Source organism: Zeus faber (assembly GCF_960531495.2).
Source record: "Zeus faber genome assembly, chromosome: 1".
In the NCBI taxonomy this organism is placed as follows: domain Eukaryota; kingdom Metazoa; phylum Chordata; class Actinopteri; order Zeiformes; family Zeidae; genus Zeus; species Zeus faber.
Genome location: NC_137193.1, coordinates 52,947,056 through 52,972,045, shown reverse-complemented (window position 1 = coordinate 52,972,045; position 24,990 = coordinate 52,947,056). Strand labels below are relative to the sequence as shown.

Genomic DNA, 24,990 nt, shown 5'->3' with positions numbered 1-24,990 from the left:
GTCAGACAATGTTTTAAATGTCCGGCCATAATAGTCATCTTTGTTCTTTGTCTTTATTTTGTAATTATTTTGTTATTACATAAACCTTGTAATTCATTTATACAAAAAACACAATAAATAAATACATACATACATGATTTCACAAACATAATAAATGCATGTTATTTACAATTTGTACTTTATTGCACTTATTGTGCTAACAATCTACAATTAAAGAACTCCATTAAATAGATGAATTGCATGTAATGAAATATAGCATCATTTATTGGACCTTAACATTAATTTGGAATTTCACTTATTATGGAAGTACTCTTCACTATATAATGCCTTTTTATTTTTATTTTCTGAATACTACTTTTCAGAAAATAAAAAAACTCATCATGGACTTGCAGATTTTGTATCTTATGACTTCCACGAATCCTACAAAGTAAGGAGGAACTAAACGCGGCATCTAACATGGGGGTAGGATCTGAATTTAATGTCTTTATTTACAAAAAGATTCAAATCTTTTGGGTTAAAAGGGGGATTCACCCACTTGTGAGTGTATCCCTGCAATGAATCCATTGAATCAGTGATTCATTGAATCGCGGATCGTTTCAAGAAGTGATTGAGTTCAGTTCATTCACCCAAAACATTTGAATCATTCCTGAACTTGACCACACTTAGGACAGCGTTGTTTTCTCTGCAGCATCGCACTTAAATGGCATGGATGAAAACTGTGGATTGATATAAAGTATGTTCTTTTTCTATTTGTTCATTGCATGGAGGAAGCAGATGGAGGATTTGGATACGGTGGTCTCGTGTGGCGTGATTAGTCTGTGATAGTTGCGGCTTCAGGTTATTTGTATAAATTCTTATATATAATTATGGACAATAAATAATTTAGTTGAATATATTATATATATATTTTACTGCAGTTAATCAGTGCATCTGGTGTGGCTCACTTCCGTAATCGTGTGGCTCCCTTCCGTTATGTGGTTTTGCTGTTGTTTTTCTATTAATGCGCTTGTGTTTTCTGTTAATGCGGTTGTGTTTTTTGTAATTTGCTTGTGTTTTGTCTATTTTCATGTGTTTTCTTCAGTTGCGGTGCGTTGAGCTCTCAGGGCCACCGTACTTTTGGCCAACAGAAGGCGACAGAGCAACAGCCGCTTCACAGGTTGAATCCTATCCCGCCGCTTGCTTAAAAACCTTCAGAACATAACAACCATTTCAGAGGTTTTTGCAGTTCCCAGAGCTAGCCAGAACCAGTTGTTGGCCCGTGTGGGAAGGACTTTTAATGACTTTCCTTCTCTTAAGCATTCAGTAATCCACTCAGGGCCGTTTTCCCATTTACAGAACCGTAAATTGATTGACCCCTTAACATTGAGGTTTTGTCTCTTATCCAAAGGCAATAATTCCTTTCCTTGACATTAATCCAATTGTGCATTGTGCGTGATAAATAAAGACTGTTTCTTCTCTTTTCTTCTTTCTACCTTTTATAGATGACCAATATAAATTTGATAATGTAACCATATCAATTTAGGAAAAATGCCGATTTAACACGTGTTTCTCAATCTATAACAAAACATTCCTAATGTGAAAGAAACCCTAGCATTAAACAAGGAAAGTAAAAGGATAGGCTTGCTATTTTTCAGCCCAGTTGTTATTAAAATTCCTTAGTGAGTTCCTTACTGTTGAAAAACTGCTTTGCTGCAAATCTTCAATTTGGTTAAATGCAGTCCAACAAGTCCAAACGATAAGAAAGTGCTAACACGGGCTGGTTTTCCTCGTTCTAATCCAACGAAAGACAAGATGACATTTCATTTTCATTTCATTTTTTGCATTGTCTACATGGGCACAAGGAACAAAATAAGTTACCTTCCTTGTACATCACATTCCTGTTTCAGTGTCAAATAGGAACAAAAGACAAAAACAGTTTTGAACACCAATTCTAGTCAACTGCAAGGACGATTACAATATTGTACAGTAGGACCAATATCACTTCACGACTGAGTTCCGTTCCTAGGACCAGGTCGTTAAGAGAATTGGTTATTTCACAATAGGGGGCGTGGCCATTGTGAACGCTAGTGTAGTGAATACTGACAGACTGTAGGAACAAGACTGAGACTAAGAACAGTGATGAGATATATACCGTGTATATGGTATATATAGTGTCTATAGTATATAATTAAGTTGTTGCACAATGTGATGACATTGTTTTCATGCCAGGTCAGGGCAACTGTAAATAAATAAAACAGTCTGCCAACATTCATGTCGACGTTTTGGACAAATATTGATAATTTAACTCTTACTTGTTGAATATGTTTTTTTTGTAACCTCAGTCTTTCCTCACACACTTTTTGAGCAACTTTTGCGTTTTTGAGTTGTCATCTCTTTGATATCCACACAGTTTCCCCCACACAGCAATCGATCTACTTCATGCCACATGTCATCAGTGTATCTCTTGAATATATGACAATATGCTAAACTAGCCAAACTTAATTTTGTGGCTTTGTGTGGCGGGGCCTTTCAATTCCATTTCCTCCATTCAATTTTTGCTCCACAAATTTCATCCTATTTTTGTATTAGTAAATTTTGCGATTAAATATTTAGTTAAATCCTTAACAAACAACTATATAACAAATGAAAACCAAATAAAATGGCTTTTGTCCAGCCGAATAAATCATTTGCATTTAGAATCTTATCATTTTAGTATGCATCTTGTGCATTCTAAACTGCTTGATGATGTAAGATTCTTTGATAATATATTTATTAAACTTAAACGGCCCCAGTTTATAATTTTATTTACATAAGTACACATGAGTAGTTTAGTTTATTTTTTTTTAGTTTATGTTTCAACTTGACAAATAATCTCTTGAATTTGAATTTGAAGTTTATTTGTAAAGTGCTTAATGACTTTTCCAGTCCCAAAGGGCTTCAGTCTTCACACTCGAGGCACCGCCTAACTGCAGCCATTCAGGCAGGCAGGGAAACCTCTCAAAAATACAGAGGTAAAAGGAAGAAACATTGAATACTTTTTTCATTACAGTTTTAGTGTTATGGACTATTTATATATTTGCTTAGCTTGTATATTTCCACTACTTCTCACATCCCTTTTTGTTATAAATGCTTCCATAAATAAAATACAGAAGTTAAACAAGTTGTTTTGCATGGGTGGCAGCTGGTTTTGCAATGCCATTGCTGTATGATGCCGAAGTCATATCCTATGTTGAGCAAATGTAAAAAATTGCTAAGTCTTAAATGTGAACTGTTAAACAAAGTTTATCATTCTGAATGTACAATGGGCTTGTATTTCAAACCAGTTAATCTTATTAAATCTTATTTCCTGGTGAAGGCATCTAATTTAGCTGTGGCTTTATTTAACATGCATGGTTTTCAGCAACAGTGGGATGGATGGATTGATAGATCGATATATATAAGTAGATACACTACATGGCTGAAAGTATGTGGACCTCCAAACACCAAACCCATGTGTACAGTATGTGCTTGTTGAACATTTGATTTCAAAACCCTGGGCAATAATATGGAGTTGATCCCCCACTTTGACTCCTCACTTTGCTATAACACATACATACTAGTACTGTACCTTATTTATTATTACAGGAAAATTGGGTGCTAGGGCGGCTCAATAAAAACACTTGCTAACAAGTAGTAATAGAATATAAATAGAGAGAAATGGGAATGGGGGGAGCATTCCATGTTACTACCTCACAAAGCAGGTTGAGAGAATGCCATAAGTAAAAAGCTGTCATCAAGGCAAAAGGTGGCTACTTTGGAAAATATAAAATATATTTTGATTTGTTTAACACTTCTGCTTACTACATCATTTTATATTTGTTATTTCATAGTTTTGATGTGTTCACTAGTATCTACAATGAAAATGTAAATTCTAGAAAATTGTAAAAATAAAGAAACACTATATTGAGAAGGTATGTCCAAACCTTTTATTGGTACTGTATATGTACAGTGGGGCAAAAAAGTATTTAGTCAGCCACCAATTGTGCAAGTTCTCCCACTTAAAAAGATGAGAGAGGCCTGTTATTTTCATCATAGTTATACCTCAACTATAAGAGGCAAAATGAGAAAAAAAAATCCAGAAGATCACATTGTCTGATTTTTAAAGAATTTATTTGCAAATTATGGTGGAAAATAAGTATTTGGTCAATAACAAAAGTTCATCTCAATACTTTGTTATATACCCTTTGTTTGCAATGACAGAGGTCAAACGTTTTCTGTAAGTCTTCACAAGGTTTTCACACACTGTTGCTGGTATTTTGGCCCATTCCTCCATGCAGATCTCCTCTAGAGCAGTGTTGTTTTGGGGCTGTCGCTGGGCAACACAGACTTTCAACTCCCTCCAAAGATTTTCTATGGGGTTGAGATCTGGAGACTGGCTAGGCCACTCCAGGACCTTGAAATGCTTGTTACGAAGCCACTCCTTCGTTGCCCGGGCGGTGTGTTTGGGATCATTGTCATGCTGAAAGACCCAGCCACGTTTCATCTTCAATGCCCTTGCTGATGGAAGGAGGTTTTTACTCAAAATCTCACGATACATGGCCCCATTCAATCTTTTCTTTACATGGATGAGTCGTCCTGGTCCCTTTGCAGAAAAACAGCCCCAAAGCATGATGTTTCCACCCTCATGCTTCACAGTAGGTATGGTGTTCTTTGGATGCAACTCAGCTTTCTTTCTCGTCCAAACACGACAAGTTGAGTTTTTACCAAAAAGTTCTATTTTGGTTTCATCTGACCATATGACATTCTCCTAATCCTCTTCCGGATCATCCAAATGCTCTCTAGCAAACTTCAGACGGGCCTGGACATGTACTGGCTTAAGCAGGGGGACACGTCTGGCACTGCAGGATTTGAGTCCCTGGCGGCGTAGTGTGTTACTGATGGTAGCCTTTGTGACTTTGGTCCCAGCTCTCTGCAGGTCATTCACTAGGTCCCCCCGTGTGGTTCTGGGATGTTTGCTCACTGTTCTTGTGATCATTTTGACCCCACGGGGTGAGATCTTGCATGGAGCCCCAGATCGAGGGAGATTATCAGTGGTCTTGTCTGTCTTCCATTTTCTAATAATTGCTCCCACAGTTGATTTCTTCACAACAAGCTGCTTACCTATTGCAGATTCAGTCTTCCCAGCCTGGTGCAGGTCTACAATTTTGTTTCTGGTGTCCTTTGACAGCTCTTTGGTCTTGGCCATAGTGGAGTTTGAAGTGTGACTGTTTGAGGTTGTGGACAGGTGTCTTTTATACTGATAACAAGTTCAAACAGGTGCCATTAATACAGGTAACGAGTGGAGGACAGAGGAGCCTCTTAAAGAAAAAGTTACAGGTCTGTGAAAGCCAGAAATCTTGCTTGTTTGTAGGTGACCAAATACTTATTTAACCGAGGAATTTACCAATTAATTCATTAAAAATCCTGCAATGTGATTTCCTGGATTCTTTCCCCCCATTCTGTCTCTCATAGTCGAAGTGTACCTATGATGACAATTACAGGCTCTCTCATCTTTTTAAGTGGGAGAACTTGCACAATTGGTGGCTGACTAAATACTTTTTTGCCCCACTGTATATGCGTATATTTTTTAATTTCCAGATCAGGATGAGTGTGTGGTGAACAACGGGGGCTGCTCCCACCAGTGTGTGGATCTGCCACTGGGCTTCCTGTGCACTTGCCCCGTTGGAATGAGGCTGGTTGGGGAGAACCAGTGTGAGGGTGAGAACGTGGGGATTAGTGGGCTGATGGCTGTGGTAGGTTTACGAAATAATGTGACTTCCTCCTTATAGAGCTAGAGCAAGCTTTATTGTGCTGACATTCAGTTTTCCCTATAATCACAACCCTCTTGCCAATAATTAAATTAATCCCTTCTTTCTTTTCAGAACTTGACAGATGCCTTGACAATGATGTATGTGACCAGTTCTGTGTTCAGGTCGAGGGAAACCTGACCTGCAGCTGCTCCAGCAGCTACCAGCTGAGCCCTGACACCGGAGAGTGCACGGCCAAAGGTAATGTTCACACTATGTGCCTGGTTCATTTGTAGGTTTGTTGTATATTGCCAGTTTATTTGTTTAGGTTTATTTTATTCGCTTTTTGGTCATTTTTAAGTTCCTTTTGATTGTTTATTACTAGGTCATTGCCAATGTGTTATTGTTCATTGTTTGTCTGTTTCTTAAAAGACCAATCACTAATATTTGCTTGTCGAGAGAGAGAGCAGGTACTCAAAAAGGCAAATGGAGCTCCGTTTCTATGTACAGTGGAGCGCAGATCACTGGCGCACATCGCGGGTGCGCTGAGGATACGTTCATCATGAATATGCATATCTTGCCTAGACAATCCACTACCCTCATGTCCAAGTTCAAGAGATTATTTGTCACATACATACACATACGGTCGTACATATATGCAGTGAAATGTCATGACACCTGGTGATTACGCACAAGCTCTATAAGCTTGAAAAATACTCAAATGTGCGTAATCGACACGCGGCGCTCACGCAGGCGGCCGCAAAGGGCGGCACCACAATCGTGATTCTGGGTTCTATATTTATACAATAGGATTAATTGTCTGTGTTGTATTAAATATACATCTAAATCCTCCTAAATGAAACTTTACCATAACTTACCTCCAATACTTACCTCACAGAGTAGAAATCCTAACACAGGGAAATGAAAATTAAATTATTGTTATTATTATATATACTGTTATATATTATTATTATATATATACTGTTATATATTATTATTCTATATATATACACTGTTTATACACATATTATTCACACTTAAAGAAAATAAAAGGGGCACCATGGGGTCCAAGGGGCAGGTGCTTGGGCGCCCCCCAACATGTGCCTGCCGCTCTATATGAAAATCTTTTGATTATAATATAGCAATATATAATGTCATCTCATTGATAAAGACTTAGATTTATTTTATTTGCTTAGTTTCTTACTTTTACGGAAAATTAAAAACGTAAACCTAACTCAGAAAATTGGAAAATAGTTTTTTTTAATATCTCAACACAGCAGTGCACCATGTGCGTGCCCCAGTTGCCGAGTCCTGTGCCTGTTTTTTATATTTTAGGTCTATTTATTTTCATTTGTTTCCTACATGTATGAAATGAAATTTTTAAACACAACTGAGTTAAGGGACTGTCCCGCTCCATCCCGTTCCAAACGTCTCCCCGTTGCTTTCTGTTGCTCTGGGATTATATTTTGTAAAAACTGGATGTTTTGTGTAAATGCTTTACTTGTAAATAATAAATCCTGCACTTCTGTAACGGGGAGATTGCATTACATAACGTTCAATGCACGGGTGTGCGGCCCTTGTAACCTCGATGTACATTATATTTGCATTTTTAACCTAGACTGTTCTACCATTTTTACACCAAAATTAGCGGGTCTTTTAAACAGAGGTAAAATTAAGAGATTGACACCTCTCCCATGGCCAGGAGAAGTGCCGGTCTGTTTTTTTCTGGTGTGTCACCTTCGACATCGCGAACACACCGGCAAATGGGCTCGTCATGATTCCAGTGTGATTCGGGGGAATAAAACAGTAGAGGAGCAACTTAAACAAACAACATAAAACTGTAATACTTGGCAAAAACAAAACGCCTCATCACCCAGTGAGACAGTCACACAAATTAAAACCACCAAAAATAACCACTAATCTTATGTAGCTCCCCCTCATGCTGCCAAAACAGCTCTGACCCGTCGAGGCATGAACTCTGAAGGTGTCCTGTGGTATCTGACACCAAGACATGAGCAGCAGATCCTTTAAGTCCTGTAAGTTAGGAAGTGGGGCCCCTGTGGATCGGGTTTGTTATTCCAGCACATCCCACAGATGCTTGATCGGATCAGACCCTAACCCTGGCCATCCACATGGTGTGCTTTACAAGAAAACTGGATTCATCAGACCAGGCTACCTTCTTCCATTGCTCCATGGTTCAGTTATGACACTTATGTGTCAATTGTAGGCGCTTTCGGCGGTGGATGGGGTTTTCTGTGGGATTGGACCGGATGGGCTAAACTTTGCTCCCTATGCGCATCATGGGTGTCCATGACTCTGGCGCCGGTTCACCTGTTGTCCTTCCTTTGACCGATTTTGGTAGGTACTAACCACTGCATACCAGGAACACCCCACAAGACCTACCATTTTGGAGATGCTGTGACTCAGTCGTCTAGCCATCACAATTTGCCCCTTATCAGAGTTGCTGAGATCCTTACGCTTTCCCATTTTTTTTTGATTCCAACATATGCAAGAATTTGTATAGCATATGCAAAGTAGAGATGGTTGAAGCAGGATAGCTGGGACTCCTTGGTGTAAATACTGTGTGCAATTTCAGATTCATAAATAAACACAGTTTATTTTATTTAAATATAAAGTTAGTGGATCAATTCTGTCCTCATTCAGCTGTGGCGGTTTTGAGGCACATAATTGCGCTTGCAATTTGTTAATAGAGACAAATCCTTGGTTTGGAGCCAAGGTGGTCCTTGGCTGAACAAAATATGTGCTGAATCGAGAGTAAATGTCAATGTGGTCCCATTGTGCTGTGGCTGAACCGTAGAACCTGGGAGGTGGAATTGACCCGTTCCTTGGTCCTCTTACAGGAGATGCCGCCCAGCTTGTTTTCGTCACCTCTCAGGGTATCCGGTCAATCAGTGCCACTGGTGGTGCATACAAGGAGCTGGTCTCGGAAGGACCAGGGCCAGGACCAGGACCACAGATGGTGGCAGCGTTCACTGCCAACCTGACGCTGTACTGGGCCCAGCAAGGCCACGGCTCCATATACAGGTAGAAGAAATGTGGTTGGGACTCCCATCCTTTTTATATAAGGTTGCACTTCTATTGCAAAACTTTTTTCAAAAGATAGAAAGATCGATATATATACTTTAATAAGCTTAAATACATTGCAGTGTCACTGCAGCTTACATAATATTAAAATAATTGAATAAGGATAAAGTAATAAGAATAAAAAAAAAAATAGAAAAATAGGCAATATACAATCAACCTAAAAATAATTATAAACCTAACAATAAACCAGAAAAAATAACCTACGATTATAATAAATGAACAATACACTCAAACCCAAATACCAAAAATAAACCTATTTTATTTTTATTTCTTTAAGCTCTGAAAATAAAAATAAAAAATGAACAATGAAATGTTGCCAATAAACCGGCCTTTGTCAGTTACAAATGTATTTTGTCTGACATTACCAAGGCACCATTTTCAATGTATAGCTGCGGTGAGCGGTACATTAAACAACGTGAGATTTTAAGTCCAATATCCAACCCATTCAATAGTCAAATTAAATGGTCAAACTGGATTCAGCATTCAGCTTTCATATTGAGCACCGAAGGTTGGTTAATTGAGTTTCGTGATGATTCCGTGGAACAACATGATCTCCTTCATTCAGAAGACAACCCGGCAAGCTCTCGTCACCTTCAAAAACTGGCAACTGTTCTTTGCGAAAAACCTCTAACACAGGACCAAAGATTGTGCGAGAAGAGTGCCTTTGTCATGGACCAGAGAGCAAGGATGACATTGTAGCGTGTGACAACCAAAACTGCACAATTTGTGGTTCCATCTAAGTTATGTGGGGCTACAGCGTGCACCTGCCAAAGATTCTTACGCTTTCCCATTTTTCCTGCTTTTAACACCTAAACTTCAAGAACTGACTGTTCACTCGCTGCCTAATATATCCCACCCCTTGACAGGTGCCATTGGAACGAGATGATCAATGTTATTCACTTCAACTGTTATTCACTTCAACTATCAGTGGTTTTAATATTGTGGCTGATCGGTGTGTGTCTGTCATTATTTATACAGTATATACAGGTACTCCTCACTTAAGGACCAACCTGTTTAACGACCATTCAGACTTACAACCAGCTCTCTGACCAGTCTGTATTGTACGCTGAGTACAGTACCGCGGCGTCTCAGCGTCAAGCATCACATCATGTATACACTGTATACATCTCATCTCATCACCATTCTCAGTCTGTCTCGTTCCTGCAGTCTGTCAGTATTCACTACACTAGCGTTCGCAATCGCCACGCCTCCTTTCCCTGAAATGAGAGAGCAAACCAACATGAACAGAGATATCATGGCGAAAGTGACATTTTGCATCTCACCACTGCAACCCGGGCCATCTGACACCTCTTTGTTATGTTCTCTACCTGCCGTCCATGGCCTTTTTTTTTCAGATGGGAAACCTTAAGAATCTTGCCTTGTGGTCAAATTTCGTACCTTTTCCATATTGGGACTTAACATTGCAGCTTTTCACGCAACACAAGCTTGCCATTTCACAAATAAAAGGACACGAACGCAAAGGCAGTGTTCTGTTGACAAAATACCTCCAAAATGGCTGTTAAACCTAAATATATAGAAATAGCAAAAATGACAGAACCAAAATGGCTAAATATATAAAAAGTATGATTCTATGTACTGTATAAACTATTGGTAAAGGTCTCCAGTTGCTCTTGTTTCCTTCCAAATAACTGTACTGAGTAGAAAGATTAACATGCATGAGAAGGCATACGGGGTAAACCATGAGGCTCCGTAAACACTTTCCTACTATATACATATAGACATTCTCGCGCTATATTTGGGCTGCCCTGTAATTGGCGCTTCCCATGTAACTTGACCTTTTTTTTAAATGTCAAGCTTATATCTGCTCTGATAGAATGCAGGCAGGATCCATGATGAAATCATCTGTAAGAGAGAAAGATGATAATGATTTGTGCTTTTGTTTCATGAAACTTCATCTATTGGATGACGTTATTATTGGATTTCCTTTTGTAAGGCAACAATCAACACAGGAACATAAAACAAAATCACTGTCAACAAATATCGCAATAATGTGGCGGCTGTTTAGTGACAAGTACAATAAAAATAAATAAATACATTTAAAAAAAAGATCTTACATCACCTAACCAAGAGGAATAGGAGAATACAATTGACTGGGTGACAGATGAAAACTTAAAGGGAAGTTAAACAAAAAAAGAAAAGCTCAAGCAGTTTTGCACTGTACTCCCAGAATTATGACCAACTATCATAGAGACTTTGATGTTTTTCCAGAGAACTTTTTTATTTTGCTCCTCTGCAAACCAAAGAAAAACATATGTGAACACCAAAATTTTTAATTTGTTTTAATTTCACAATTATCTAGAAGAAATTGTCTGTTATTAGAAAGAAATGCATGGGTGTCAATATTTCCAGCCATGACTATGAATGCTTTGCGAGTTTAGCATATTGTGGTGCATGACAAGGCTGTTCATTTTCCTGTTAATTTCAACTTAACTAATGTTTTGGCAGAGAGCAAAAGCGAGTTAAGAGGCCATTGGTAACTCTTAGGAGGCCATTGTGGGAATTTCAATTTAAGAACCAAGGGAGCGTGGTCTGAAACGGCAATGCTGTTATAACTTGAATTCTTGGGGTTGAGAAAAAGTTTTTTTGTCCTTAAAGAAATTATCTATGCAGGCATATACAGTACATGATGGACCTGAAAAGAAAATATAATGTTCTCCAGTTCATGGAACTAAAAAGCGCCATGCACATAAGCCATATTTCTGAAGAAAAGTCTGAATTCATAGTCTGCTTTTCGGTCGACCAGTGAACTTCCTAGAAGACCTGTCTAAAATTGGTAAATCAACAGGTTTAAGGTCTCCCCCTAAAATCAGTGAGTGTGATTCTACATTTGGAATAGCAGATAAAAATGTGGAAAGGAAATTTGTGTCGTCCCAAGTGGGGGTGTATACATTAGCCTAAATAATGTATACACCCCATGGGTGGAAAATAATTTACCTGTAACTATAACATATCTTCCTTACGTAACATCCGCGGGAATAAATGGAGTGGATTTATTAACCGAACTGGCCGCACCTTATGATTTATTTTTGAAGTTTGAGTGGAATGAGTGACCAACCCAGTCTTTGAGAATCCCTGATCGCTTTTTCTTAACTGGGTTTCTTGTAAGAATGCAAAGTTTGCCCTCAGACCCTTAAGATGACTCAAAACATTTTTCTCTTTACTGGATTATTTAAACAAACCTTTTTATTCCAACTATTATGTTATGTTATCTTAATCACCCTGAGCAGTGTTGTTTCTCCCTGTCATATAATTTGAAATAATTATTTTAAAAATATAAATAATAATAAATAATCATTTTAAATAATAATTTTGAAAATATAAGATATCTCCTCAGTAAATGTCAGTCAGTGTATTGTACGGTTGTGATGTGTACGGTAAGAAAGCAAATTACAAAAATGGCAAACATGAACAGTTGTGTTTGTGCTTAAAGAAGGTGTGTGTGTGTGTGTGTGTGTGTGTGTGTGTGTGTGTGTGTGTGTGTGCGTGTGTGCGCGTGTGCGTGTGTGTGTGTGTGTGTGTGTGTGTGTGTGTGTGTGTGTGTGTGTGTGTGTGTGTGTGTGTGTGTGTGTGTGTCAATCAGTAACAGGGTGGTTCTGTTCAGGTTGAAGAGTAATTTAGTGAGTATAAAGTTTATTAATTTACTTTGGCATACATACAAACTATAATAGTCTCTATATACTGTATAATATACTTGTGGGAGTTTAGGGAGGGAGACAGTCTTTCTGGAGTCTGCGTTTTGCCATAGGAGGAATGACGCTTCGCTCTGGTTCCTGGTTGGCTGAAGAGCCCGTGCGCCGATCCCTCTCTGCAAAATAGACAAATTAATAAAGTTCCTGGCCCTGGATCGGACCAATCAGCACCGTGTGGCCACTTATTGGAACTGAATTCCCTGGCTCCAAATTATAATTAGGAAAAAATAGATAGGATATGGAATGCACTAGGGTATGTTTTTATTACTTTATCTTTTTCTTTTAAATGTTTTGGTCAGATTGATTGTTGGATTTTATCAATACCAATAATCACAACCTGTCTGTATCTTGTATTGATTAATTACCCTTTGCAACGCTTAAGGTAGTACTTTACCTGCATTTAAAGTAACTGTTTTACTTATCTTTTTAGTATAGAGGAACAATAGTCACTTAAGTTTGAGTACCTTTCTTGTAGAAAGTAAAAAGTTAGGAAGAGCGCATTATAGGATCTCCTTTGGACGAAAGTATACTTGTCGTTAAATTAAAATCTAGCGACCACACCAACTGGCACTCACTGTCTGTCTGAGCTGTCGTTAACCAGAGTGGCAACTGCGTTATAATTTGTAGGGTTACTGAGGGTGAATAAGTGAGGACTGAAACAGGGGAGGCTTCAGGAAGGAGACAGTGAGCAACTGGGCGAGTCTATTCACTACCGAGTTAAAGCAATCTTTAGAATCCTGTACAATTGTAATACCTGGCAGGCTGGTGATCTAACCTGTTAGACGGAGGACTAGTCCGGAGCACTGTAAGGTGTTATTGTCAAGAGACACAGCGCACCACGCAACCCGTACATCTTCTTACCGATCGTAAACGCACTCCCCCAGCCTCTCTCATCAATGCGTCAAACGCTGGCCAACCCGTGCCCAAAATCAGGGAGTACAACAGGCGGAAACGAACCTTTACTCTATGTTTTTTTCCCTGATAACAAATTTCGAACTGAACCATTAGATACATGTGAATATCCCATGCACATAACAAATTTCTCCTCAAGACACATCCACCAAAGCCCTGGGTCGAACCAGGCATTGCTGGACCATTTTTTGCGCACAGCCCGAGTCCAACAAACCCTAACCCATCATACCATCCTCCAAGCTGCACTGGGACACTCTTACAATGTCAAGGTCCACCTGACTCCTGCACACAGGCAAAAATTAAAGCTGTGTAAACCTGTGGTGAGGACATCAAAGAAGTGGACCAGTGAAGCTGTGGAGGATCTTCAGGCGTACTTGGACTGCACCGACTGTGACGTTTTCAGGACTGCAACCGACAGTCTAGATGAGTAGACAGAGGCTGTGACGTCATATATCAACTTCTGTGAGGAGAACTGTGTAGGATCACGCACCAGGGTGGGTTACAACAAGTACAGCTGCCTCCGGTGTTCACAGACACAGTTTTCAACACCTCACTGGAGACATGCCATGTACCAGCCTGCTTCAAATCCTCCACCATCATCCCAGTCCCAAAAAAAGCCAAGGAACAACAGGACTTAATGATTACAGACCCGTTGCCCTGACCACTGTGGTGATGGAGTCTTTTGAACGCCTTGTGCTGTCCCACCTCAAATCCATCACAGACCCTCTCCTGGTCCCCTGCAGTTTGCCTACAGAGCCAACAGGTCTGTAGACGATAAAGTAAACCTGGCCCTCCACTTCATCCTCCAGCACCTGGACTCCTCAGCTACCTACGCCAGGATCCTGTTTGTGGATTTCAGCTCTGCCTTCAACAAAATCATCCCAGCTCTTCTGCAGGACAAGCTCTCCCACTACACGGAGCTGTACGCCTAGAATTGAATTGATATGTTAATGCCTTACATTAACGCTTTATTAATTCTTCATTGTTCTGGACTATTATCCGTGCACATTGCACATACTGTTCTTCATACTTTGAACATTTGCACATTCCTGCACAAATTGTACAGCTCCTTATTAAAAAAAAAACAGCCTTATTTTACTTATTCTTATATATTTTACATATTGTTTTACTATTGTAGATTTTACAGACTGTATATGTTTCCTGTATGCACCGAACACCAAGACAAATTCCTTGTACGTGTAAATTTACTTGGCAATTGCGCTTCCTCAACCAGCGGATAGGATCCGCATCACTCGGCACCCTGCCCCTCTCGTGTTCCTGTTCAGCCGCCACTTGTGGGAGTCTCTGCCAACAGGTACAGGTTTAGGGAGGAAGACGGAAGTTTTCTGGCACTCGGCTGCCAACGTGAAGAGAGTTTTTATTATATAAGTGAACAAAATGCTCGCTGGCCATCAGGATGAACAATAAAGAATAATGTGTTTAGGCGCAGGAGAAATGACGTTCCGATCTGGCTCCTGGTCGGCTGATGAGCCTGTGTGCCGATCCCTCTCTGCAAGACAGGCAAACATTAAGAAAGCTCTGGGCCCCGGATTGGAACATTTGGCGCCACACGGGCGCTGATTCGGCCGACTCAGGGCAGCTGGGCGGTCGTGGGGAAGGAAGCCAGGCTGCCATGCCGGCTTAACCATGTCCCTTGGTCCGCCACAATACTGTGTATGTATATGTCATGCATTTAATTGGATTTTGATAAGTGCACAACAAACTAAAGACCCACCTCACGAAAACACAACTAAATGAAAGATAAGCCATTACATGGGCTCCAATTGTCATTTGCTTGACAGTAGATTCACCATTGTTGAGGGCTTCCAAATATCACCAAAACTATTTTGGTTTGGGGTTAAAACCCCGGTGTAGCTCGATGGATAAAACAATGCCACAAATAGATGTTTTTTTTCCATAATAATTATTCATGATAAATAATTTTAATCCAAATTTTATAAAATCCAATTGTGTACTGTCATTTAAAAAAAGAAAAATCCCCTGAAATGTAATTACTACAACAATATAACAGAGGCACATTGGGGGGGGGGGACAGGAGTCTGAGGGAGAACAAAGCAACATCCAGTATAACATGATGTGAATGGAAAGTTTACTTCCTCATGGACTGAAATATGAGCTGCTCAACTCTTTTCTTTTTTCTCCTGCCTTTTACAATGAACCTTACAAATGTGCTTCTTTAAAGATAAAGATCCGCCCAACCTTTATGGATTTATTCTTCTATTTTCCAGTTATCCAGTTGTGGAGCTTTTTTCCTGTATTGTCTTTTTTTTATTTTATTTTTTATTTTTTTTATTTATTTAATGTGTTGTTCTTTTTTTGTTGTTGTTTATTTATTGTTTTGTTGTGCATTTTTTGCAATGGTTTACAGCACCATTGCATCCAAGACAGTTTTTTGTCTTTGATATACATAGGATTCATTGCATAATACATTGGCCAATGTGGTGTTGTACATAAATAAAAATGAACTTGTCTTGCATTGCTGTCTTTATCTTAAAACTGTGACTTTCCAGGGTTTCCATGGACGGCACCCCTGGAGATCCCATGCTAGTCCTAAAGGGTCTCGGTGCGCTGTCGGGAGTGGCGGTGGACTGGATCCACCAGCAGCTCTACTGGGTCGACACCCAGACGGCGTCGCTTAATGTCGGCCCACTGGATGGCTCAGCGCAGAGGCTGCTACTCGGCGGGCTCCAAAATCCCACCGCCGTCGCTGTTGAACCTCTTCAAGGGTAAGTGGATGAGGTTTTAGGGACTTCTCCCTCATAAGAAACCTGTGTTTCATTCATCTGCCCCGCAAAGCCCTTTGTAATGTCGTTCTTTAAATGAGCAGTAGACAACTTTTTGGCTTTTACTTATCATTATGAAGTTAATTTTGATTGCTCAGTGAAATTACTACGGAATAATGATACCATTGGCGTTTGGATTGGTTCCCTAAAGCCTTGATATCACTATGTATTCAGACTGCCACCGGGTACAAACTCCTGGAAAAATGTTCGTTTTATGGCAGTGCGTCAACCAATGTGCAACCACTAACGGAAATGGCGACCGGTGGAGAAATCCACTCTGGGTAGATAATATTTAAAAACAACTAATTAAAATCGATTGAGAAAAGTTATAGTGCTTTTTATCCAGAAAAACCACAGGTCCCCCGTTTACTTGTATTTGATTACAGGCCAGTTTTGTCTGTTCCAATATGGCAGCGACGTTGACGCATTGCAGTAATGGGCTGAAGCAGTCAGTGCGCCATCTTTGTATACACTGTATGTCTATGTTTGCGCAACAAAAAGAAATACAATTCAACTCAAATCTTAACAATTTCAATTTAACTCCTCAGTGAACATGCACTTTGTTCTCTCCTATTTCCAATGCTGTGTTGATCATTTTCAAGGAGCGCTCTGAGCGATCGTAAAGCGATCCGGTGGTCTTTGCACCAGAGGCGCAAAAGCTGTCTATTGCACCTTCAATCTTCCATAATCTATTAATCGGAGTAGTTGTTAATGTAGGTGTCTTTCTGTTCTGAAAAAATATTTAGCTGAATGTTTTCTAATTAACAATGAAGAGGAAAAAGTTTTTGGTCTCAAAGTGAATTTATTATCTTGTACAAGGGCTGGTTGTACAAGGGTTGGATCAGAGATGTGCTTGAGAGCAGCTCTCCGGGATCAACAGTTTATTTTGGGGAGTCAGAGAATATATGGTCAGTTTCGCATCACAGATTCGTACGTGTTCAAGATAAGGCAAACTCTGTGACGGTCGACGGAATGAATGAATGTACAGTTTATCTCTTTAGATAATTCAGTGCGTACTGTCTGTGGGAATAAACACTGTGTGCTGATATGTGATTATATAGATTTAGATATATTGTTACACACACAAGTTTATATGGTAATGGTTATATAACATAGCAAAGTAATTAATACAATTTCCATCACTTTCTCAAAGCATGTATTGGTTCATGGTTGACAAAATCCAGACTTCTGAAACCAGAACTGTCACTTTAGCCGCCGCTTAGCTTTTCTAGATGGGGAAGCGATTCAAGCCTCAAATCTCAGGCCCTGGGGCCCTTGGGCCTTGGCCCTACTTGCTACTTTATTTCTATTTGTTTCCAATTGTTCCTGTAGTTATACAGTGTAGTATTTCATAATCAACCCTGTCATCCAACCACAGCTTGTGTAATGCTGGTATAACACTAATTGTTTCTCCACAGATTTCTGTTTTGGGCGGAGAGTGGTGGCTCCCCAAAGATAGAGAGGGCGAGTTTGGTCGGCCGAGACAGGATGGCACTGGTCACTTCCTCGATCCACAACCCGGTCGCCCTCTCTCTGGGTAGGTGCTGTGATTTTGTGGAGGTTGTTCTGAAAGTGGTTGGAATATTCCACAGCAGCGGATTAACTTATCAGTCCTGTAGAAATGGATTTTTGTTTTGTCTTGGTCACTTGAGGTGGTGGAGATACCCAGAGTGTGAATTATACAATGACAATCAGAGGGGGGCAACTTTTTTCTCCCAGGGGGTTTAAGACAGTGGCTGAGAAAGTTTGCCGGTTACGCACGGGGCTTTTTTTTGTTTCATTTAGTGAGACAATGGAGGAAAATAAATACATCTACAGTAAAAACACACTGTTTTCATTTGCATTGTTTGGAAAAAATATTGCTGTGGCTCGCACCCTCAGCTGCGGAGCTGCTCTGCAGCAAACAATGTGTAGAGTAATGGTATGGTCCACTTTAGGGATGTCTGAAATCGTATTACAAGATTCTTCCAGGCATGAATACGGGAAATATATTGTAATGTTTATGATTACAGATAAGAAGTATCTATAAATGTTTAGACCCCCAGACCTGTTGTTTTTACCTCTTTTCGGGGTGTCCAAGTCTTAATTAAGGTGGGTAATTCAAACCATGGGGATACCGACAGTTTACTAACCAAAACTAGCTCCACTGATTTATCAAATTCACCATGGCTGCCTTTCACTTTCTGCGTGTTCCTGATATTTGCATTCTTCCTGGGAAAGGCGTACCCTGCCACCCAACACTAGAAACGGCTCTTTGTTCTCAATATAAAATCTAATATAAGAAAGTCTATATATTTTTTTAACAAAATAATGTTATGGATTGCCACTTTAATATTTTTTTTTTTTTTTCTAGATATGCCTCGCCAGCTTCTGTACTGGGCTGACCAGGGCATGCGGACCATCTCCAGAGTGGATCTAATGGGCCGTCATCGCAAAACTGTTGTGGAATCCAACGGCTACATGGACCGGCCCCTAGGACTGGCTGTGTTTGAGGTAAACACACACACACACACACACACACACACACACACACACACACACACACACACACACACACACACACACACACATTAATAGATGAAAAGCGTCAAAAACTAAATGTGTTGTTCAGGGCCTGTAATTAGTTCCCTCTCTCCCTCCTGCACCAGGGGCTAGTTTACTGGTCTGATGATGTCACCCAGTCCATATGCAGCGCAGACAAGCGCAATGGTGGTCGCTTCAGAGTTTTTCTGAGAAACTCCCTCGGGGGCCTAGTCATCGTTCATCCTGTTCTTCAACCCAACAGTAACATCTGCTGCATTATCTTTCACATAAGCCTTGCAATTTCCGAAATCCCTTCAGTCTTACTTTCAAAATGCATATGATTTGCTGCGATTATGTTAAACATCCTTGAGATGGATCAATGTTCATAACAGCAAAATCCCTTGTGAGTAAATTTATGATAAAGTGGAGATTAAAAATGAATCTTGAACCAAACTATAGATGTACAAACGTCTTCATGAATCTTCACCTGGACAAATATTCTAAAATATATAAATGCTGTCCATTAGCCAGTATGTATTTTTATAAAGTGAGTGGGAACACTCACTTATTACTTACCTATTATTTTTCTTTGCAGAAATTGCCGTTCTCCAAGACGCTCCTGTACCCATGTTAACTGATCCAACATCTGCAGGAATACTTTGTCTTATCTGTAAGTTCTGTCTTTACTCACTCTGATTTTCCCATAAATTAAAAAAACATTATTTTTTTTATGGGTGGGTGTACAACCTTTACCTCAAGTTGTTTGACTTATATCTTTACCTCATATCCATTAACAACCATTTATACATTCTTATGGTTCAGTTTGCTTTCAGTACATAGACAAGAATTCTCTAATATATACAGTATATATATGATTATTACACAGAATTAAATCTACTTATACTTAATAAAGACCAAAAAAGAACTGCAGGATTCATGACTATAGGATCACCACTGACCTTTCAGAATCAGAATCAGAAATCCTTTAATCAGAAAACATGCAATATTTATAGATGCTTGGCCCATAATCATTCAAAGTAAATATATATAAAATATATATTGTAATATATATAAAGTTTAACTTCAAGAGTTTCAGTGTAGTATTGGAAGTGTTTTTGTAGTATTGCCGTAGATTTGTAGTGTTTTTGTTTAGGGTGAGTGGGTGAGTGGCAGCAGCAGCGACAATTTTTCCTGCTCATTTCTCTGTCTCCTGGAGCTGTGCGGTGCTTCAATGGAAGGCTGTGGCCTGTGACTTTCCCAGAAGATCTGACAATGCGCTGTCACTCCCTGGCTGCTGTGATCAAGCTCCTCCCTTGGGATCATAGTAATGTGAAAGGTGTCTTCAGCAAATATGAGCAGTTTAACAGTCGAGTCTTTAGTGTACACATAGAACTGTAGTGGAATAATACGCATCCCTGTGGGCCTCTTGTGCTTTATACAGTGAGTTGGAGCGATGCGTTGTTTTATATGAAGAATTTCAGGAGTAATTGGATTAAAAGAAGAGCAGTAATCAATAAATAGTGTTTTTGCGTATGTGCCTAGGGAATATACATTATATGCTGCAGAGCATCGTGGAGGCCCATGTTGACCACACCTTCCATTGACTGGTTGGTTCTGTACCAAACTATAGGGGGTTCGGTAGCAATTCAGTGATGGCCTTGAAATACTTTCATAATAGCCACTGACAATGTAGTAATTTAGGCTGGACACTTCTCAAACAGCTCCACAGGTCATTAGGACCTGCTGAGCAGTAGTGTTGAATATATCAGAGGATATTCTGTCCACCAGAAGCTTTCCTGGGTTTTTGTTTTCTCAGAAACAAAATGTCCATTACCTGGTTAATGGGGGAGTTGGAGCTGTTGAGCTGTAGTTGTTAGAAAAGTATATTATACACCATTTCAAAATTTCTTGTTTTTCTTCTAATCTATTGTGCTACTAATTGACAAGCCCTAACCCTAAATACCAGAATTTCCATTTGGTGTGTGTGTGTGTGTGTGTGTGTGTGTGTGTGTGTGTGTGTGTGTGTGTGTGTGTGTGTGTGTGTGCGTGTGCGTGAATGTGTGTAGTGTTTCTCAGCATGCTCCTGGTGGCCATTGCAGTGTGGTGGTGGAGGGAGGAGTTCAAGCCCTCCAGGAACATCACACTGCAGAGCTTCTCCCACAAAGAGTCCCGGGACCCACTGATACAAGTTCCTCACATACGCAATGTCAAGGTTTGTGGCAAACACACAATGTAGCCCATTCTGAATACAGCCCATAATGCCCACAAGTGTTCTTCTCTATTGTTAAATAAATCTTCACATGGAAATATACACCGATCAGCCACAACATTAAAACACCTGCCTAATATTATGTCGTCAAGGTATGGACTCCACAAGACCTCTGAAGGTGTCCTGTGGTATCTCCTGCAAGTTGTGAGGTGGGGCCCCCATGGATCAGGCTTGTTGTTCCAGCACATCCAAGAGATGCTTGATCGGACTGAGATCTGGGGAATTTTGAGGCCAAGTCAACACCTTGAACTCTTTGTCATGTTCCTCAAACCATTCCTGAACATTTTCTTTTTTTTCTTTTTTTTTTTTTGCATTATTGTGCTGAAAGAGGCCACTGCCATCAGGGAATACCGTTGCCATGAAGGGGTGTACTTGGTCTGCAACAATGTTTAGGAAGGTGGTACGTCTCAAGGTAACATTCACATGAATGCCAGAACCCAAGGTCTCCCAGCAGAAGCATTGCCCAGAGCATCACACTGCCTCCGCCGGCTTTCTTTCTTCCCATACTGCATCCTGGTGACATCTCTTCCCCAGATAAATGACGCGCACGCACCCGGCCATCCACATGATGTAAACGTGATTCATCAGACCAGGCCACCTTCTTACATTGCTCCATGGTACAGTTCTGACGCTCACCGTTCTGCCCTATGTAGGCGCTTTCGGTGGTGGACAGGGGTCAGCATGGGCACTCTGACCGGTCTGCCGCTACATAGCTCCATACGCAGCAAGCTACCATACACTGTATGTTCTGACACCTTTCTATCATGGCAGCATTAACTTTTTCAGCAATTTGTGCTACAGTAGCTCTTCTGTGGGATTGGACCTATCAGTCCAGCTTTCGCTCCCCACGCGTGTCAATGAGCGTTAGGGGACCATGAACCTGTCGCCAGTTTACCGGTTGTCCTTACTTGGACCATTTTTTGTAGGTACTAACCATGGATGCCAATTTAGATACAACAGCCCACAAGACCTGTCGTTTAGGAGATGCTCTGATCCAGTCGTTTAGCCATCACTATTATATCAAGAACTGACTGTTCACTTGCTGCCTAATATACCCCACCCCTTGACAGGTGCCATTGGAACGAGATGACCAATGTTATTCACTTCACCTGTCAGTGGTTTTAATGTTGTGACTCATCGGTGTGTAAGATCCAACACCACAATTTAAACGCTTATTAAACCCAACCCAACCCTTACTCAACAGGGTGCAGGAATTGCATGTACCAACAGCATTCAAGATGGCTGCATGAATTTATGTATTCCATATTAAGGCCCTTTTTAAAATATGTGAGAAGTAATTAACATTACAAGTAACATTAGAAGTAATACAAATGTCTGTACCTTATTGTGCAACATTTTGCAGTTCTGTTATCTTAATGGGATCAGTTTTGCATTCCAGAATTTCTGGAAATTTGGTTTCAGAGATGGCACACCTCTATATTCAGATTGCCCATTTATTTTGATACCAGTCATTAGAGTAGATCTAGACCGACCAGCAAAAAGGTGATGCAATAGATGAAAAAGAAAAAAACATTGTGATTTTGACTTTGTGCTTCCATCTGGCCCTCATCTGTGGCCAAGTAGCCTCCACCTGCCCCAACCAATGCCATTAGCCAAAAAGGCTTTAGCAGAGAGGTCTGAGCTGTCTTCTCTCCTCCCCCAGGAAATGCTGCCTAAGCTGGACTTGGACAGCGACTGACTGGACCTGTGTCGTCTGTGTGACGCAGGCAGTTGATGTGCGGTGCCAACCCCCCCACTATACCCACCTTTCTCCTCCTACTCCTCACAGTGGGAAAACCTGCGGCAGAGCGTTGACCTTGTCCCAGTTCCAGGCCGGACAACATGACACACAAGGTTGTGATGTCCTACTGAGAAGCGGGATTAGCTGCATTATTGAGAAATCCAGGAATGTGCCGGGCAGAACATCGTCTTTAGCCCACACGGCTAAAGATTTCACCTCCTGCTTGAATGATGATGCGGTTGATTGGTTGTGTTTATAATCAGTTTTTGTTATTCATATTCACACTTTTCCGATCACATATAATTTTTCCAAGGCCAGAGATTTAAGTGATGAGGGTGAAACACAACGTGGTGCTGAAGAAGTGAGGCCACAATTTCTAACTAAGTGTCTAATTATGCTAACCATGTAGTGTGCTACTGATTATCTGTCAGTGATTTGCACATTCTCACTTCAGTGTTACTATACAGAGATTCTTGCACTCCTGTTTTATAGATGCTGCATATCTACTGTATGTAGAATATCGCATATGTAATCAATAATTCAGTGTTATCATTAAATTATTTCAGTAGATTGTTCAATTGCAGAATAGGTGTCGGTTTTAAAGCCGTCAAACTAGTTTGGAGACTGGTGAATCTTTGGGTACATTCCAGTATACTGTGTAGTCTGTAATGCATCTAAAACATACTGTTTAGGAAATGGGGGGGGTGGATTCTGTCTGCCTTTATTTCCATTGCTATTTATTTTTGAAGATAGTCTCAAAAGGGTGTGTTTGTATCTGTTATGAAGATAGAAATTACTTGAAATAAATAAAGTGTGCTAGAGCTGCTGACTTGGTGGTCAGGTGGTTGATTTTTGAAGACCGGGTTTATTTATTTGGGGTAGTATTGTAGTTATTGCCAATGTGACTCGGGTGTGAATCGGATGCAGTTAAAGCCAAATCTATATTGAAAAAAAGTATATGTTTGATCTTCAGGTGCTACATTTCCTGGAGTGTTTAAGTTATCTTGCATTTCTCTACTACCTTACATAAATATGTAATATGTATATACAACCGTTTGTGAAAGTGCGCTACAAATCATGCAGCTGTATATGCAAGTTCAAGTTCAAGAGATCATTTGTCACATACATACACATACGGTCGTACATATATGCAGTGAAATGTCATGACACCCGGTGATTACGCACAAGCTCTCTAAGCTTGAAAAATACAACACAATAAAAAAAAATTATATATCAGTAAAATCAAGTTCCACTTAATCCCTTTCATCTTTGGAAAAGCATCGTCTGGGGGACATCAAGAACTTGTTTCATAGCAAGGACAATTATTTTTAAAGGGCTGAGGCCAAGCCCAAATGACCATTAGGAGTAATTGGTTAAATATTAGAATTTGTTTTTGGAACTTTATTATTAAAATCATGATTGGATGTAAGGTAATTCAATTTTACAACATAACTTAAATTAGCCTTTGTAGATTCCCCCTGATTACATGAGTTTGTTAATTAGATTGCACTCGAGTAATCCCTGTAGGGACATTTTTTTTTATATTTATTTAGTTTTCATTATTACAGCAATCGCTAGTACAAGAGATTTCAAGAGATTAACTAATGGCGAGTTCAGACTACAGTACAAGAATTAAGGCTGATTTTCCACTCTCCAAAAAAATTTTTGGAGATCGCTGACCAAAGCCCCAGGTCGGAAGCAAATCATAGCGCGCTCCTGTGAGCAACGAGTGTGCGGTGTGAACTGCTCACAACGCAATCCGACTGCACGCTGAGCACCCGCCAATGCCTCGTAGGCGCCAGCGAGATATCAAGCAGGTTTAATATCTGGTCATGTCGGGGTGTATTCTGGAGTGACACAACGATCTACAGCCAATGGGAGCATACACCGAGCGAGGGGAGGGGAAGAGTCGAGTTTTGATTGTTTAACAAGATCCATGATTTTTGAGACCAATATTTCATTGTCTTGCTCATGGAGACTTACTGAACTCACTGGTGAAGTCAAACTTTGGGCATTGAAGACGGATTATCTGTCTTCCACTGCAACATGGCAGGTTGCAAAGATCTGGAGATTCGATGTACCCTCTAGCCTTTGAATGTTTCATTTGTTGTATGTTTTGCAATACTCTAGTTTTGATGTTGTAGGCATCAAGCTGACATTGTTATCCAGAGTGTTTTGTTGT

General features: G+C 40.1%; 1 protein-coding gene across 1 annotated transcript in view; it reads left to right on the top strand.

Annotated features, from left to right (window-relative positions):
* LOC307229643 (uncharacterized protein) overlaps window positions 1-23,624 on the top strand; it is a 29,421-nt gene extending 5,797 nt beyond the window's left edge. Inside the window, exons 4-13 of the mRNA XM_079999671.1 lie at window positions 5,596-5,715; window positions 5,880-6,005; window positions 8,606-8,789; window positions 16,003-16,218; window positions 17,694-17,812; window positions 18,629-18,768; window positions 18,924-19,059; window positions 19,394-19,468; window positions 20,865-21,010; window positions 22,731-23,624. Of these exons, the coding sequence (XP_079855797.1) occupies window positions 5,596-5,715; window positions 5,880-6,005; window positions 8,606-8,789; window positions 16,003-16,218; window positions 17,694-17,812; window positions 18,629-18,768; window positions 18,924-19,059; window positions 19,394-19,468; window positions 20,865-21,010; window positions 22,731-22,766 (1,298 nt within the window). The 3' untranslated portion in view covers window positions 22,767-23,624. The remainder of the gene's footprint in view (window positions 1-5,595; window positions 5,716-5,879; window positions 6,006-8,605; window positions 8,790-16,002; window positions 16,219-17,693; window positions 17,813-18,628; window positions 18,769-18,923; window positions 19,060-19,393; window positions 19,469-20,864; window positions 21,011-22,730) is intronic.
* The last annotated feature ends 1,366 nt before the right edge of the window (window positions 23,625-24,990 follow it).